Below are 12,915 nucleotides of genomic sequence, written 5' to 3'. Positions count from 1 at the left end.
CCGGCGACGGGGTAGGGGACGTATGTCCTGGGGTGATGGAAGGTCTCTGGGTCCTGGCAGGTGTAAGGGCGAGAGGCGGAGCAGGGCTCCAGGCGGCTGCTTCGCTTCTCGGAGCCGTCTGGGTAGACGTCGATGTAGTAGTCGACCTTGCACATTGTGGCGGTCGAGGTGGTCAGGTGCGCGTCGTACGCTGAGGACGGGGGTGTTGAAGATGTGCGAGATGATGAGATGGAAGAGTGGAGAGTGACGACGTGAAGATCCAGGGGATGGTTAGATATTTATATGCGAGGGGAGGGAGTATGGTGGTGTAAGCTTCAGGTTGAAGTGGAATAAGGCTATGCGGTAGATGAGGGGAGAGAGGAAAGGAAAATGAACAAGAAGACGGCCGAGATGTATTATCTATATACAGATTTTGACTGCCATTTCTCGCGATGGCGTCTAGGCTTCCGGGGCGTGAGTTTGACCAGGGGGAGGGGGTGTGAGGAGGTCGGTCGTGTAAGGGTGTGGACAGCATCATGCAGGACTTCAATGTGTAGGCTACAGAATAAGGTACATCGGCGAGAGGATAGGTGGTGGAGATTGAAGAAGTCCTAGAGGCTAGGGATGAGGACTCATCCGGGGACGGTGGGCAAGGCCACTAGGAGGAATGGGAATGAGTAGGCCGGGCTGGATGGCCAGGAGAGGGTTAGCGCGTAGGTTGTAAGGGAGTTGCCGCAACGGCTGGTGGCTGATGACGGGCTTCGGGCGATGGGCATGGGGCAGGTTGGCCTAGTCGGGAGGCCCGTTGCGGCGGTGTCGTTTGGGGCTTGTCGGGGAATAGCAGTCAGTACGTGTACTTTGTACGTTGCACTACGGATACTATCTGATGCTTATTTACTTTGTGGGTAATTCTCAGCCCTCAAAGTGGAGACTTAATCATCCAATCGAAACGCTCCATTCCCCGGCCCTGCCCTAGGAGCCCTCAAGACAGCGCCCTGGCAGTGACCTGATTACACCACTGTACCGACCTGTACAGTGGGTATTCTTCGGCGGAGCTCCCCGGGGAGTCATCTCAAGGAAGACGAAAAAGGCCAGTCGCGTCTAAATTGTTTCCTCCGCCTGCCACCCCATCTTCCCCGTCGCCGTCCTCCTTCGCTCGACGCCGAGATGGCCAGAAGCTGTCGCACAAAAATAGACGCCCTCTAGCAAACCTCAAACTCCAATATTTTGTACTTTCTATTGTTCGTCCTATTGCCCGGCCACGGCCATGCCCGGTCTCCCCGATTGAGACCATGGATGGTCTCTGATGTGGCCTCTCTCTGGCGGCTCGCGATGCTGCACAGCGCTTCCCGAAACGCAATGCAATGCCTCTCTATGCTTTCGACTTGTGCTACAGTCTGACATTTCGTACACGATCCGAGTCGAAAGCAGAGGAACAAACAGACAAAGCACCGCCCATGTCCAGCCTCCTGACTCATTGCCCTTGATGTGCAAGTGATGTCGAAATACAACTCCCGAAGCCAAATTGGACAATCATCAACATTGGCCTCTCTGCACCGATGCAAGTCATGTGGGCAGCCAGCCAGGTCAGCCCTAGGCATCGCCCCCGCTAGCCGGTTCGTCCATCTTGCTCGTCATTGCACCTGTCCGTCTGCAAGGGGAGCGAGGCCTCTCGTCGGCTTACACTCACGAACCACCCTGCTCGTCATGCCGTCCTCCCGCTGCGGTGCAGACCACAGCCACCCCCGGATTACCTGCTCTCAACCATCGTCATTCACCTCTCCTCTGTGGCGAAGAGACTCTTCTTTTCCACTTTGGTCCCCCACGCTGATTCTTTTGCGACTTTTTTCCTACGACGTACATCACGAGGGACTCTCATCTGTCCACTCTCTGAATACACGCAGATCTGAATACACGCACCCCCGCGAGATGGCTGAATTCCACCCCTAGTTCTTCCACTTTCAAGTCCTAGGACCCACCGACTCTGCAAGGCAACCATCGAACATCCCGTGGGCGAGATGCCGCTTCGAGGACAAAGTATCTTCTCGTCTGCCTACTGGTCCCCCCACACTTCCTCTTTGTCCTTCGATTCATCTGCCTATCATTGGTTCATTGCCGCCATCGCCAATTCCCGCCGACGATAAACCCCGGACGTATCGTGTCGTGATGAGAAGCAGGAAAAGAAGTTGATTTGGCGTCACTCCACACGACACAATTTTTGGTCTTTTTCTTCTTCTGGTCTCTTATTAGGCCCCAGCATTTCCCGGCATTTCGTCGACTTCCACGGCTATCTGTCCACACAACTTCCTGACTATTGGTATCTCGTAGACCTCCACTAACACCCGGACATGGCCACTTCTACTTCGTCTTTACCCCTGCGATCCGAGAGGACCGTAACCAGAACCCTCTCCCACTTCCCTCTATCATTCACCTCCTCTAACGCTCAACGACTTGGCGAAATGTGGACATTTTCTCCGTCCTCCGACTTTCGCCGGCGCCTCCGAGAGCTCTCCGTGTCACGCACAAAGACGCTCACCACCCCGATGATCGTTTTTGGCCCCCAACTCAACAGTCAACTCTCCAATTGTAGGAAGGCGGCCTCCATGGGCAAGGACAAAAACATGGAGATTTCAAAGCTTGAGCTGTGAGTATGTGCGACTATGCGACCGACGGACTGATCAATCTTGTTCAAAGCCTGGTCCGTCCATATCGTCACACGGTATTGAAAAACCTCGTGAACAATCCATCGCTAGCAAACCCGACCGAATCTCCAACAGGGGTCTATCATTCTTCCGCAAATATTTTTCTTCCTGGGTATATTCATAGTAACAGACGCGCTATTTCTCCTCTGAAACGAGAAACAGCGCGCCTGGGAAACCCCTGCAGTCCCGGTTCCCATTTGCCGTCGCCACACGCTGAAACTGCCCTTACCATCCAGTTTGGACCGGGTGATGGCCCAAAATAACCCACGATTGAACCATCCCAGTCCGCTGGGAGAAGGGCCGTTGACTTGTCGACACTGGATTGACTATCACCACTCCTCTCCCATTGACCCCCGTCACGCCTATCAGCGTCAAGATAAACTTCGAAGAACACGGGCGCATAACACCAGCGCGCGTGCGAAGCTCCGAGTTTGAAGTTTCGTCAACGTTGGTTCATTGTCGGGACTTGATTCGGTTCCAGTACGGTGGAAGAGAGAGAATGCGCAGCGCCACGGTCGCTTCTTCTCGGCCTAGATTTGTTTCAAACCCTGTCCTGTCTCTTGTCTTGGGTAAGGGGAAAAGGGAAAACAATCAAGATTGGAATGCGACATACCCGGCCACAAAACCGGCCATTTGGGTCTGCGCCTGTCTCCGTTGGTGCGAGCGCAACCGAGAGCATGTACGAACCACTTTCGGATCCGACGACCATCAAGATAACTCCATTGCCCTACCCGGTGCATTCAAGTGATTTATCGATTCTTCTCCAATTGTCCTCTCGTCATACTTATTAGATACGTTTGATTCGCCATGCCCCCAAGGGACATGCCCCAAACGACATGCGCTTAGACATGCGCTTAGACGCCGTGATTATTATCCGATTAGAATCATGGACACATGTCAGACCCTCGCCTGGAACCTCATCCGCCAACCACATGCATCCTGACGAGTCCTTCTCTATCAGAACCCATCCGCCAATTGAGCCCTCCTCACAAGATGTGGAAATAGTACACCCTTTAACAGGTCGGCTCGTACCCACCATCTAACCGATGCAAACCCTCTTGCAAACCCTCTTGCAAACCCTCTTGCATACCCTCTTGCATACCCTCTTGCATACCCTACACCTCTTCCGTCCCCGGCACCTCCTCGTACCCACCTCGTCTCCGTCCTCGGGTAATCTCCATCAACGTCGGGCTCTCGTACACGGCCGTGTAGTCGATGGGCTCGCCGCCAATCACCGCGCTGCCGTTCTCGCGCTTCCCAAACACGGGGGCCGGATCGCACCAAAAGTCGCGGCAGTTCCCCACCAGACCGCGCGAGTACGGGTTCTTATTGCGCCGCCGCCCATTCTTGAGCCCGCTGGTCGCCGCGCCGCGTCCCCGAACCGTCTCGAGGAACGGCTCGACGCCCAGGAGCCGCGACCATTGCCGGAGGAAACCGCCGCCGCGGTGGCCGCGTCTGTGACCGTGGCCGTGACCGTGACCGTGACCGTGACCATGACCGGCAGGCACCGCGCCGCCGTCGGCCGTGGCGAGGACTCGGTTGGGATCCAGGGGCATTCCAGTCGTCGTAAAGGCCGCCGTGGCCGTGGAGTCCCGAATGCCGTACATGTTCTCGAATGTCGTCATGGCACGCGCCACTTGGACGAACTGAACAAACATGAGCATGCTGACCCAGGTGAGCTGGATCGACGCCCAGAGGGCGAGGACGGCCGTATACGCGTCAGTGTTGAGGATCTTGCAGAGGTCGGCGCTCAGGATGCTGCACTCTCCCGACGCGTTTATCGAGGCCTCGGAAAGATCTAGGAAGAGCATGGTTCGTTAGTCGGAGTGCGGGAGTTGCCAGAGGACAGAGAGCCAACGTACAGCTGTAGACCAACCAGTCGAAGAAGATGATTCCAAAGGTCAGGTTGATCAGATAAAGGAAGAAGTGTCGGTGGTTATTGATAGCCACGCAGTTGTACACCCAAGGACAGTGGCTAAAAACCGTCAGTCACCCCATTGCGCAACGGCATCTGGGCCACAAAAGCATAACATACTGGTCGATTTTGGCCACGCAGCGCTGGCACTGTTTACAGTGCTTGCTACGGAGCGGGGTGCGAATCATGCAGGCGACGCAAAAGTTGGCCTCGTCAAATTTCCACTCCTTGAGGAGCTCTTCAATGACGGCCTTTTGCTCGGCGATGCCGTTCATCTTGGGCACGAAACCCGGGTCGTGCCGCATGCACATGGCATAGAAGTAGGTGCACAGACCTGCACTGATGGCGAAAAGGATGTTGAGCCACCAGTGTGGGTTGCTGGGTGCTGTAGTGTTGTTAGAAAGCGAGCTCGCAATGAAAAAAAAGAGAGACAGGTTCTGGCGCACCGTCGGTGAATGTGGTCTGAGGAAACACGGTGAAGATCCAGCTACACCAAATAAGGAACAGGGAGGCCGAGAAGACTCCGGCAAGGTAAGGCTGGCTAAGTTAGCTTCGTATTGGAAATGGAGAACGCGGGCCAAACGTACAGTCTTGTGAATATGCCTCATGCCCGGAGGCGCATATTCGAGCACGCGCATGGCACACCATTGCATAGCATAGCCGGCAATGGGCGTGAGGATGATGCCGAGAAGGATGGGCAGCCCGCTGATGAGGCGCAGACATATCCAGAGCATGGGAAAGGGCCAGAGGAAAAGGAATTTGGTGATGAAGCCGCGCTTGTCCTGGCGCAGGTACTGGGCGCCCGGGAAGCTCGGCTCGTTGGGCTGGCCGTCCTCGTCGTAGCCGCACTCGCGGAGGGCACGCTGCCAGGCGACGGTGGTGTTGAGCTCCGACGCCGTCAGGGCGGGTGTCTTTCCCGTCTCGGTCTTGGCGAAGCGGTCGGCGCCGTACTCGATGAGCTTCTGGATGCAGGCCGGCGACCCCTTGACGAGGGCCCAGTGGAGCGGGGTGAAGCCCTGCTCGTCGGCGTGGTGCACGTTGGCGCCCCAGCGGAGGAAGAGGTCGACGCATTGCGGGTAGCCCTTGTAGGCGGACCACATGAGCCCCGTGTGGCCGTACGAGTCGAGAACGTCGACGGGGATGCCCTGGTGAAGGAGCAGGACGATGAGCAGGACGCTGCCGTTGAAGGTGGAGATGTGCAGGGTGTTGTAGCCTTGGGCGTCGGTGATGAGAGGGTCGGCGCCGTGTTGGAGGAGGAGGTTGACGGTGTAGTAGTGGCAGCGTTGGGCAGCCCACTGCAAGGGCGTGGCGACGGATTCTCCGCCCTTTTTGTTGATCTCGGCGCCGTGATCGATGAGGAATTTACACATGGCGTATTGGTTGTTGATGGCAGCCCACTGCGGAACGAGACATTAGCGAGACGAGAAAGGAAGTGGGATGGGAGGAAAAAGGCGGACGTAAGACAGTAACATACGTGCAACGGCGTGATGCCCTCGTCGTCGGTATATGTCGCATCGTATTCACCCGACTCGAATAACCTTTCCATGCCGGCGATATCTCCTACCCGGGCCAGGTGCATAATGTCGTCCTCGGCGGGCGGCGGGGGTTGGGCGCGAGCATCGCCCACAGCGGAGAGTTCTACATCGCTATTGATGGTCGGTGCGGCGACAGACGCCTTGGAGGAGGGCTGTATGGAAGCCGGGGCGGAGGGCGTCCTGTCGGCACGAGGAGACGAGGACGCCTCGCGGGAGGATTGGGGTTCGTCCATGGAAGAGTCAAGCTGTGCGACCGAATCGATTTCGTAGTACGGAGAGAGAGCGATTGGGGGAGGTGATGGCTCGTATTCAGCGACTGGGGTGGTTCAAGACCAGTATATTGTCGATGTACCGAAGCTGGAGATTAAGATTGATGGAAGAACAGGAACAATGGTTCGCTGGATGGACAAGGGGCTGGATTCGGATTCGTCGGGTCGATGCTATCGTCGCTTCATGATACAGAAAAGAAAAAGGTCTTTGTACAAGGAATACAAGCAGATATGGCAATCGAAGAAGAGACTGATGGATGCATACGATGGAGAAGGACTGGATACGCAATGCACACGTGAACTGGGGGGAAAGAAAATGTCTGGAGATGCGAATCTGGGGGCTTCGTCAGCTTGTTGAACCGAAAAGCTCGGCGTGATTACATTGGATGCACTTTCCTGCACTTCGATTATTAGATGGAAGGCTGAGCTACCGTTAGATCCTGCAAGCACAAGGCTGACCAATAAGAAACTGGAAGAACAGAGACGGACCCACTTCCGCTCAAGCCCTGCCGAGAGTGGTCCACTTGGCGATACAATGGACAAAGTACTTTTACAGGTCGAACCCCTATTTTTACCTTATACAATCCCTTCGGCTGGGCAAGGCACGAGCCGTCCGTTATAATGTGGAAGGGTTGTCATGTGGTTACGTTGTACCCAAGCCCTTTTCTTAGGTATTTTTCCCAGTTAGGTACTTTGCTTTTTTGTTTTCCCTAGGAACTCCCAAACACCATCGGAGCTTTACAGAGCCACTGCACGTAAGTACAATCAAGGTATCCATACATAGAACTGTATCAGCATTTGTACAAGTAATTGTTAGTCCAAAGCTTGCACCGCATCCCAAAAAGGAAGGTCCTCACACAGGTACAGTGACATAGTGTCGAGTGGCCAACCCATATCAAGAAGTACCGAAGTCGTAGAATTTTACCCTTGGGTTCAAAGTGAATAACTTGTTACGAAATCTAGCTAGAAAAAGGTTTTGGAAACCTCGGATTAAATATTCAAAGACTCTATAAACCGACTACTCTATTTCAACCTTACAGCAGACATGGTTGAATTCTTCTGATTTTTAAAGGTTAAATGCGTGACCGCGTATGACGTGTGAAGTACCGGTACGGTACTCGACAGTACATGTACAATGTACCGTGGAACCAGCTTTCTTGATCTTGCTGCCTCAACTTCCTCTGGCCTTTCTGTCCCCTTTCTACCACCTCAATCCCTTCACCTGGCTCTCCCTACCACCTCCCGTCCAGTGCCAGCGCCGTTGCGCGCACCAACAACACCGCCACCATGTCCTTCACCACATTCGTCGAATACATCATGACGCCGACCCCCGCCGTCGTCTTCAGCGGCATCATCGTCATCCTCCTGGTCCCCGTCCTCCTCCACTTCCTCCTCTCCACCAACGCCTCCCGCCTCACCAACCTCCCGGCCATCCTCCTCGTCGGGCCCTCGGGCGCAGGGAAAACCGCCCTCGTAACCCGCATGGAACGCGGCCTCGACGCCCAACCCACCGAAACCCACACCACCACGACTCTACACTCCGTCGAGATCGAAACCCCCGCCCCGTCGTCCTCCTCCTCCTCCGGCGCCGCCTCGGCCGAACACGTCAAGTTCCTCCTCACCGACACCCCAGGCCACGGCAAGCTGAGGCCGCACGTTTTCAACCGCCTCAGCGCCACGGCCGAGAACGACAAGGGCCGCGTCCGCGCCGTCGTCTTCGTCTGCGACGCAGCCGCCCTCTCCGACCCCGACGCCCTCCGCCACGCCGCCGCCTACCTGTACGACCTCCTCCTCGCCCTCCAGCGCCGCGCCTCGGCCCGCATCCGCGCCGGCACCCCGCTCGCCAAGTGCGGCACCCCCGTCCTCGTCGCCGCCAACAAGCTCGACCTCTTCACCGCCCTGCCCGGCACGGCCGTCAAGGCGAACCTCGAGGCCGAGCTCACGCGTATCCGCGCCTCGCGGAGCAAGGGCCTCCTCGACTCGGGCGTCGGTACCGACGAGGTCGGCTCCGAGGCCCAGGACGACTGGCTTGGGGAATATGGTTCGCAAAAGTTCACCTTTGAGCAGATGGGCGAGTTTTCCATCAGTGTCGATGTTATCGGTGGGAACGTCGCTGGGGAGGAGGGACCTGGTATTGAGAAGTGGTGGCAGTGGATGGCGTACCGGATATAGAACATGGACTGCACTTTTCCCAGGATTACCGTCGTCTGCTCTTCATTGCAATGATAGACAGGCTCTAATAAACTATACTCTGCTGGACATGGGCCAGCAGCAGATCAATGTTTTGAAATGCCATTCATTTTCTCTAGTTTTGCACTAATAGAGGCTACTCTATGCCCATCGGCATGTTTGTCCGCAAACTGAGTCTACCGTACCTAGTTGAAAGGTATATCTCGTCCTCCCACCGTCATTCGCCATTTCTCCTTTTCCCGGCCTGTAGATGCGGCACTCCCTACTGCAATGTCTATGCTCAGACAAAGGAAAGAACGAAAAAGAAAAGACAGCAACAGAATGCATCCCAACTCCAAAAATCCCACTCCAAAATCCAATCCCGCCCCGTCGGCTCATCTGCAATCACGGCTTCTTGTTGACCATCCAGGTCAGAAGGTCGACCTTGGTCACAATGGCCAATGGCTTCGACAGCGTCTGCGCCTTGCCATCGGTCGCCTTCTCCGTCACCACTGCCGCGCTGTTCCACTCGAAGAACTTGCTAAGCACCGCCAGCGGCGTGTCCATCGTAATCTCGACAAACTGCCTCTTGTTCCTCTTCCCCGCCGCATCCCGCGCCGCGGGCCCGACCTGCCGTGGGTCGGTGATGACCTCGTCGAGCCGCCCAAAGTCGAACATGACGTCGCTGACGGGGCTCGACCCCGTGGCCCGCCCGGAGGAGATGTAGCTGAGCAGGTTGCCCAGCGTGACGAGGCCCACGAGCCGGCCGGCGCCGGGCGACTGCACGGGGAGCTGGTCGAAGCCCTTCTCGCGCATAATCTCGACGGCTTCCGAGCACGGGCTCGTGCTGGGGACCGACATGACGGGCTTGAGGCGCAGGGAGCGGATGGTGGCGCCGGCGTACGGGTCGGAAGAGGTGGCCGTTGCGCCGCTGGCGTCGGTGGGGGCGATGGCCTCGGTCGGGCCGGCGTCGAGCCCGTTGACCTCGGGGAGGAGGTTGTTGGCGGCCAGCCAGTCGTCGTCTGCAAACTTGGACAGGTAGCTGCGGATGCTGTCGGGCAGGAGCACGACGAGGGTGTCGCCCTTGCCCAGGTTGAAGTCCTTGGCGGCGCGGATGGCGGCGGCCATGGCCGAGCCGGAGCTGCCGCCTACCAGGAGGCCTTCCTCGGCAATCAGGCGGCGGGCGAGCTGGAACGACTCGCGGTCGTCCGTCTTGTACCACTTGTCGACAATCTCGCGGTCCAGGACTTCGGGGATAAAGTCGTAGCCGATGCCTTCGACCTTGTACGACTCGTTGGCGTGTTCGGCGTTGAGGGACTCGGGGAGGGCGAGGATGCTGCCCTGCGGGTCGGCGGCGATAATCTTGACATTGGCGCTGTGCTTACGGATGCCGCGGGCGATACCGGTGATGGTGCCGCCCGTGCCGGCGCCCGCGACGATGGCCGTGACCTTGCCGCCGGTCTGGGCCCAGATCTCCTCGGCCGTGCCAAACTCGTGGGCTAGAGGGTTGTCGGGGTTGATGTACTGGTCGAGGATGTGGGCGTTTGGGATCTCCTTCTCCAGCCGACGAGCGACACCAATGTGCGATTCGGGGCTGTCCCAGGCCGCCTGGGTAGGGGTACGGATGATGGTGGCACCGAGAGCGCGCAGAACCGATACCTTCTCGGCGGACATTTTCTCGGGCAGCGTGATGATGGTCTTGTAGCCTTTGATGGCGCCGACAAGAGCGAGGCCGATGCCACTGTACGGGTAAGAAAGTAGAGTGTCAGCCAGTGTTCAAGAGAATCTAAGTGTTCAAGAGTATCTAATCTATGCGACGCCGAATCGACTGAAGAGAGCAGCTTACGTATTGCCGCTGGTGGGCTCGATGAGGGTGTCGCCAGGCTTGATGCGGCCTGAGCGTTCAGCCTCCTCGACCATGCGCAAGGCTATCCTGTCCTTGACGCTCCCACCAGCGTTGAAGAATTCGGCCTTGGCGTAGACATCGCACTCCAGGCCCAGGCTCTGGGGAATCTTGTTGAGGCGAACGAGCGGAGTGTGACCGACAAGGTCTGTCGCGGATTCGGCCGTCACGGCGACACGGCCGGCGGGAAGAATTTGGAGGTCGGCCATGATAGATAGCGAGTGAGCGTTGATATTGTAGCTTGTGTGATTTGTTTGGAGGGAGAGAAATTGTACTGGAGTAGTACGAGGGGAAGACGGTTATCGCCACTGCCATTACGGTGCCCCTCGTCTCATACCCCGCCATGCCGACGCTATCCGCGAACAGTTAGTGTGGATTAGTCAGTGTGGCTTGGATTTACACTACAAGTACAAGGTACCTGTGAATCACCCAGCGTGTCCCTCTCACCGAGCCTGACCCTCGTTGACCGAGCACACTCACCGAGTCAGGAGGCCACCAGACGACAGATTCCGTCCACCCATCGTGTGTTACGACTTGGCACTGGCCCGTGTTTAAGGACTGTCTGTTTGCTGATATTACAATTCAGATGGATCCACCGTAAGTACTCACATCATTCAACAATGTCGACTAGAGGGAATACGAAAGAAGCCACTCTTTGTTCAGGGGCCAGGGCCGTGATGCGTCACGCGTAGACTGTTCAAGGCATGATCGAAAACAGAGACATTGTCAAAAATCTATCGCTTACTTGGGGAGTATCTTGGAGTATCTCGGTATGTCATTGGTACAGACAATCTTCATTGTCCGTTAGAAACCCAAGAAACTCCCTATACAAGCACTGACGGCAGAGAATGAACAGTCGCAGAACGGGCAAAGGAGCAAAGGCGCCCAACATCGCAGCGCTCAATACTACAATAGTTTGCGTTCATGTTGTAAGTCTTCCATCTGTTCAGGTATCATACAGATAAATCTATCGTTGTACAAGGCACATGTGCAACAACCTCGTGCCAACCCATTCAACCTGAAGCAGCCTCACTGGTCTATATCAATTCAACATATACCAAGTCGACATCACTGTTCCGTGTCAGGGAAGACATATTTTCCGGCCTATATAATACGGCATCGACGACGGCAACAGGGACATCTTTCCCTCTTCATCACACACCACAGACATCATCAACAACAAACAACATGACCCGCTGGTCACACCTCGATTCTGACCGGGAACGTCTCCCTGACGACCTGGTCCGCATCGGCTACGACGCTGATACACAGCAATACACCTTCCAGGGCTCCGACGGATCCATCTGGGAAGGGCCTTCAGGCAGCTCCTACGGCAACCTGACTCGCATCTCCGGACCGCCAACTACGACTACGACGACGGCTGGACCGTCCTCTCGCAATGGAGTCTCGGTAAGCGCCACCTCTCAAGGTGACTACGACTATCCCGAGGAGGTCTACGAGGAAGAAGAAGCTGACTACGAATACGAGTATTCAGACACCTACGAAGGATATGATCGCAGCCACACGATGTATCGATCCGAAGAACCCCAGGGACAAATTTGTCACTGTGAAGATTGTGGTATGGCTGGACCATCCCGCCCACGGCAACAGCAGCAATACCGTCGACCAAACACGTCTGACGCGGCTGAGCCATCCTACTCACAGCAAGTTCAACAATACTACCGCGGTCAGCCCAGCACCTCAGAGCACTGGCGACCCGTCCCCAGAGGCAATATCTCCCGGGCGGCAACCGAACACTACCCCCGTCAATCGAGCCGAAACGGCGGTGATGTTCCACCCCGCTCCTCCTCCCACAGACACCATGGACGCCAGGAACAGGGGCAGGCCCAGCAGCAACGCCAGGATGAGGGAAGACGGATGATGCGCCGCACCCTCGACAACGACTTCAACAACGCCGCAGAGCGCCTGGCACAAATCCGTCGGGACTCGCGCCGTCAGCAGATCGCGAGGGTCCGCGAGGGCGGCGCCGCCGGGGCGCTCCGTGCGCTAGTCGGCAGGGTGCGGCAGACCTTCGATTCGATCCAGTATGACATGCGAGAGTCGGGAAATGCGGCTAGGCAGCAACGTCCTCAGAGACGTCAGGATTATCGGGACCCAAACTACAGGGGCCCTCACCGTAACAACCGGGATCGTCGGGAGACAATGTGATAGAGGCATTAATAGGCTAGGGCCTCACGAAAGGACAAAGCCCAGAAGGAACAAGGCGAAAGTGGCTCATCAAGGAATAGCATATAGATCGAACAATACCATTGTTGTGATTATCTTAACATTAGATACTGGAGAAGATTTCAATATACAGCGCAGGGCCTTACTTGTGATATGGAATAGGCAGTCGTGCGTTGGCAGTAAAGAGCTGATCGTGGCTGGTTTGGTCATTGTAGCCAGTCTTCATGTTCGCCCTGGGATAGTGGCAAACTTACCG

At 56.4% G+C, this 12,915-nt stretch overlaps 6 protein-coding genes across 6 annotated transcripts; 3 read left to right on the top strand and 3 right to left on the bottom strand.

Annotated features, from left to right (window-relative positions):
* Positions 1-611: 611 nt before the first annotated feature.
* Positions 612-1,516, bottom strand: ACRALDRAFT_213283 (uncharacterized protein; the record flags this gene model as incomplete). The annotated part of the gene is made up of 7 exons (XM_071024050.1): positions 612-805; positions 878-897; positions 969-1,050; positions 1,106-1,157; positions 1,191-1,376; positions 1,421-1,452; positions 1,492-1,516. 7 exons carry the CDS (start codon positions 1,514-1,516, stop codon positions 612-614), a joined length of 591 nt encoding a protein of 196 aa, XP_070871991.1.
* Positions 1,517-1,538: 22 nt separating this feature from the next.
* ACRALDRAFT_213282 (uncharacterized protein) lies at positions 1,539-2,123 on the top strand (the record flags this gene model as incomplete). The annotated part of the gene is made up of 3 exons (XM_071024049.1): positions 1,539-1,565; positions 1,593-1,860; positions 1,930-2,123. 3 exons carry the CDS (start codon positions 1,539-1,541, stop codon positions 2,121-2,123), a joined length of 489 nt encoding a protein of 162 aa, XP_070871990.1.
* Positions 2,124-3,416: 1,293 nt separating this feature from the next.
* ACRALDRAFT_2141365 (uncharacterized protein) lies at positions 3,417-6,726 on the bottom strand. The gene is made up of 6 exons (XM_071024176.1): positions 6,071-6,726; positions 5,184-5,993; positions 5,043-5,133; positions 4,717-4,981; positions 4,544-4,656; positions 3,417-4,479 (listed from the first exon to the last, which is right to left on the bottom strand). Exons 1-6 carry the CDS (start codon positions 6,362-6,364, stop codon positions 3,797-3,799), a joined length of 2,256 nt encoding a protein of 751 aa, XP_070871989.1. The 5' UTR covers positions 6,365-6,726; the 3' UTR covers positions 3,417-3,796.
* A 765-nt stretch (positions 6,727-7,491) lies between these two features.
* Positions 7,492-8,720, top strand: ACRALDRAFT_213279 (uncharacterized protein; the record flags this gene model as incomplete). The annotated part of the gene is made up of 5 exons (XM_071024048.1): positions 7,492-7,498; positions 7,553-7,592; positions 7,651-8,541; positions 8,596-8,605; positions 8,670-8,720. 5 exons carry the CDS (start codon positions 7,492-7,494, stop codon positions 8,718-8,720), a joined length of 999 nt encoding a protein of 332 aa, XP_070871988.1.
* A 254-nt stretch (positions 8,721-8,974) lies between these two features.
* Positions 8,975-10,681, bottom strand: ACRALDRAFT_2112661 (uncharacterized protein; the record flags this gene model as incomplete). Its single annotated transcript, XM_071023591.1, has 2 exons — positions 8,975-10,310; positions 10,416-10,681. 2 exons carry the CDS (start codon positions 10,679-10,681, stop codon positions 8,975-8,977), a joined length of 1,602 nt encoding a protein of 533 aa, XP_070871987.1.
* A 134-nt stretch (positions 10,682-10,815) lies between these two features.
* On the top strand, positions 10,816-12,721 carry ACRALDRAFT_213277 (uncharacterized protein; the record flags this gene model as incomplete). Its single annotated transcript, XM_071024047.1, has 7 exons — positions 10,816-10,841; positions 10,906-10,994; positions 11,075-11,094; positions 11,165-11,197; positions 11,281-11,550; positions 11,640-12,637; positions 12,682-12,721. The coding sequence occupies 7 exons, from the start codon at positions 10,816-10,818 to the stop codon at positions 12,719-12,721; spliced, it is 1,476 nt and encodes a 491-aa protein (XP_070871986.1).
* Between the last annotated feature and the right edge of the window lie 194 nt (positions 12,722-12,915).

The sequence above is a fragment of the Sodiomyces alcalophilus genome (genome assembly GCF_042370955.1).
Source record: "Sodiomyces alcalophilus JCM 7366 unplaced genomic scaffold ACRALscaffold_8, whole genome shotgun sequence".
NCBI classification, from domain to species: Eukaryota; Fungi; Ascomycota; class Sordariomycetes; order Glomerellales; family Plectosphaerellaceae; genus Sodiomyces; species Sodiomyces alcalophilus.
Note: the sequence above shows the minus strand (reverse complement) of the source record. Positions and strands in the feature narration are given on the sequence as shown.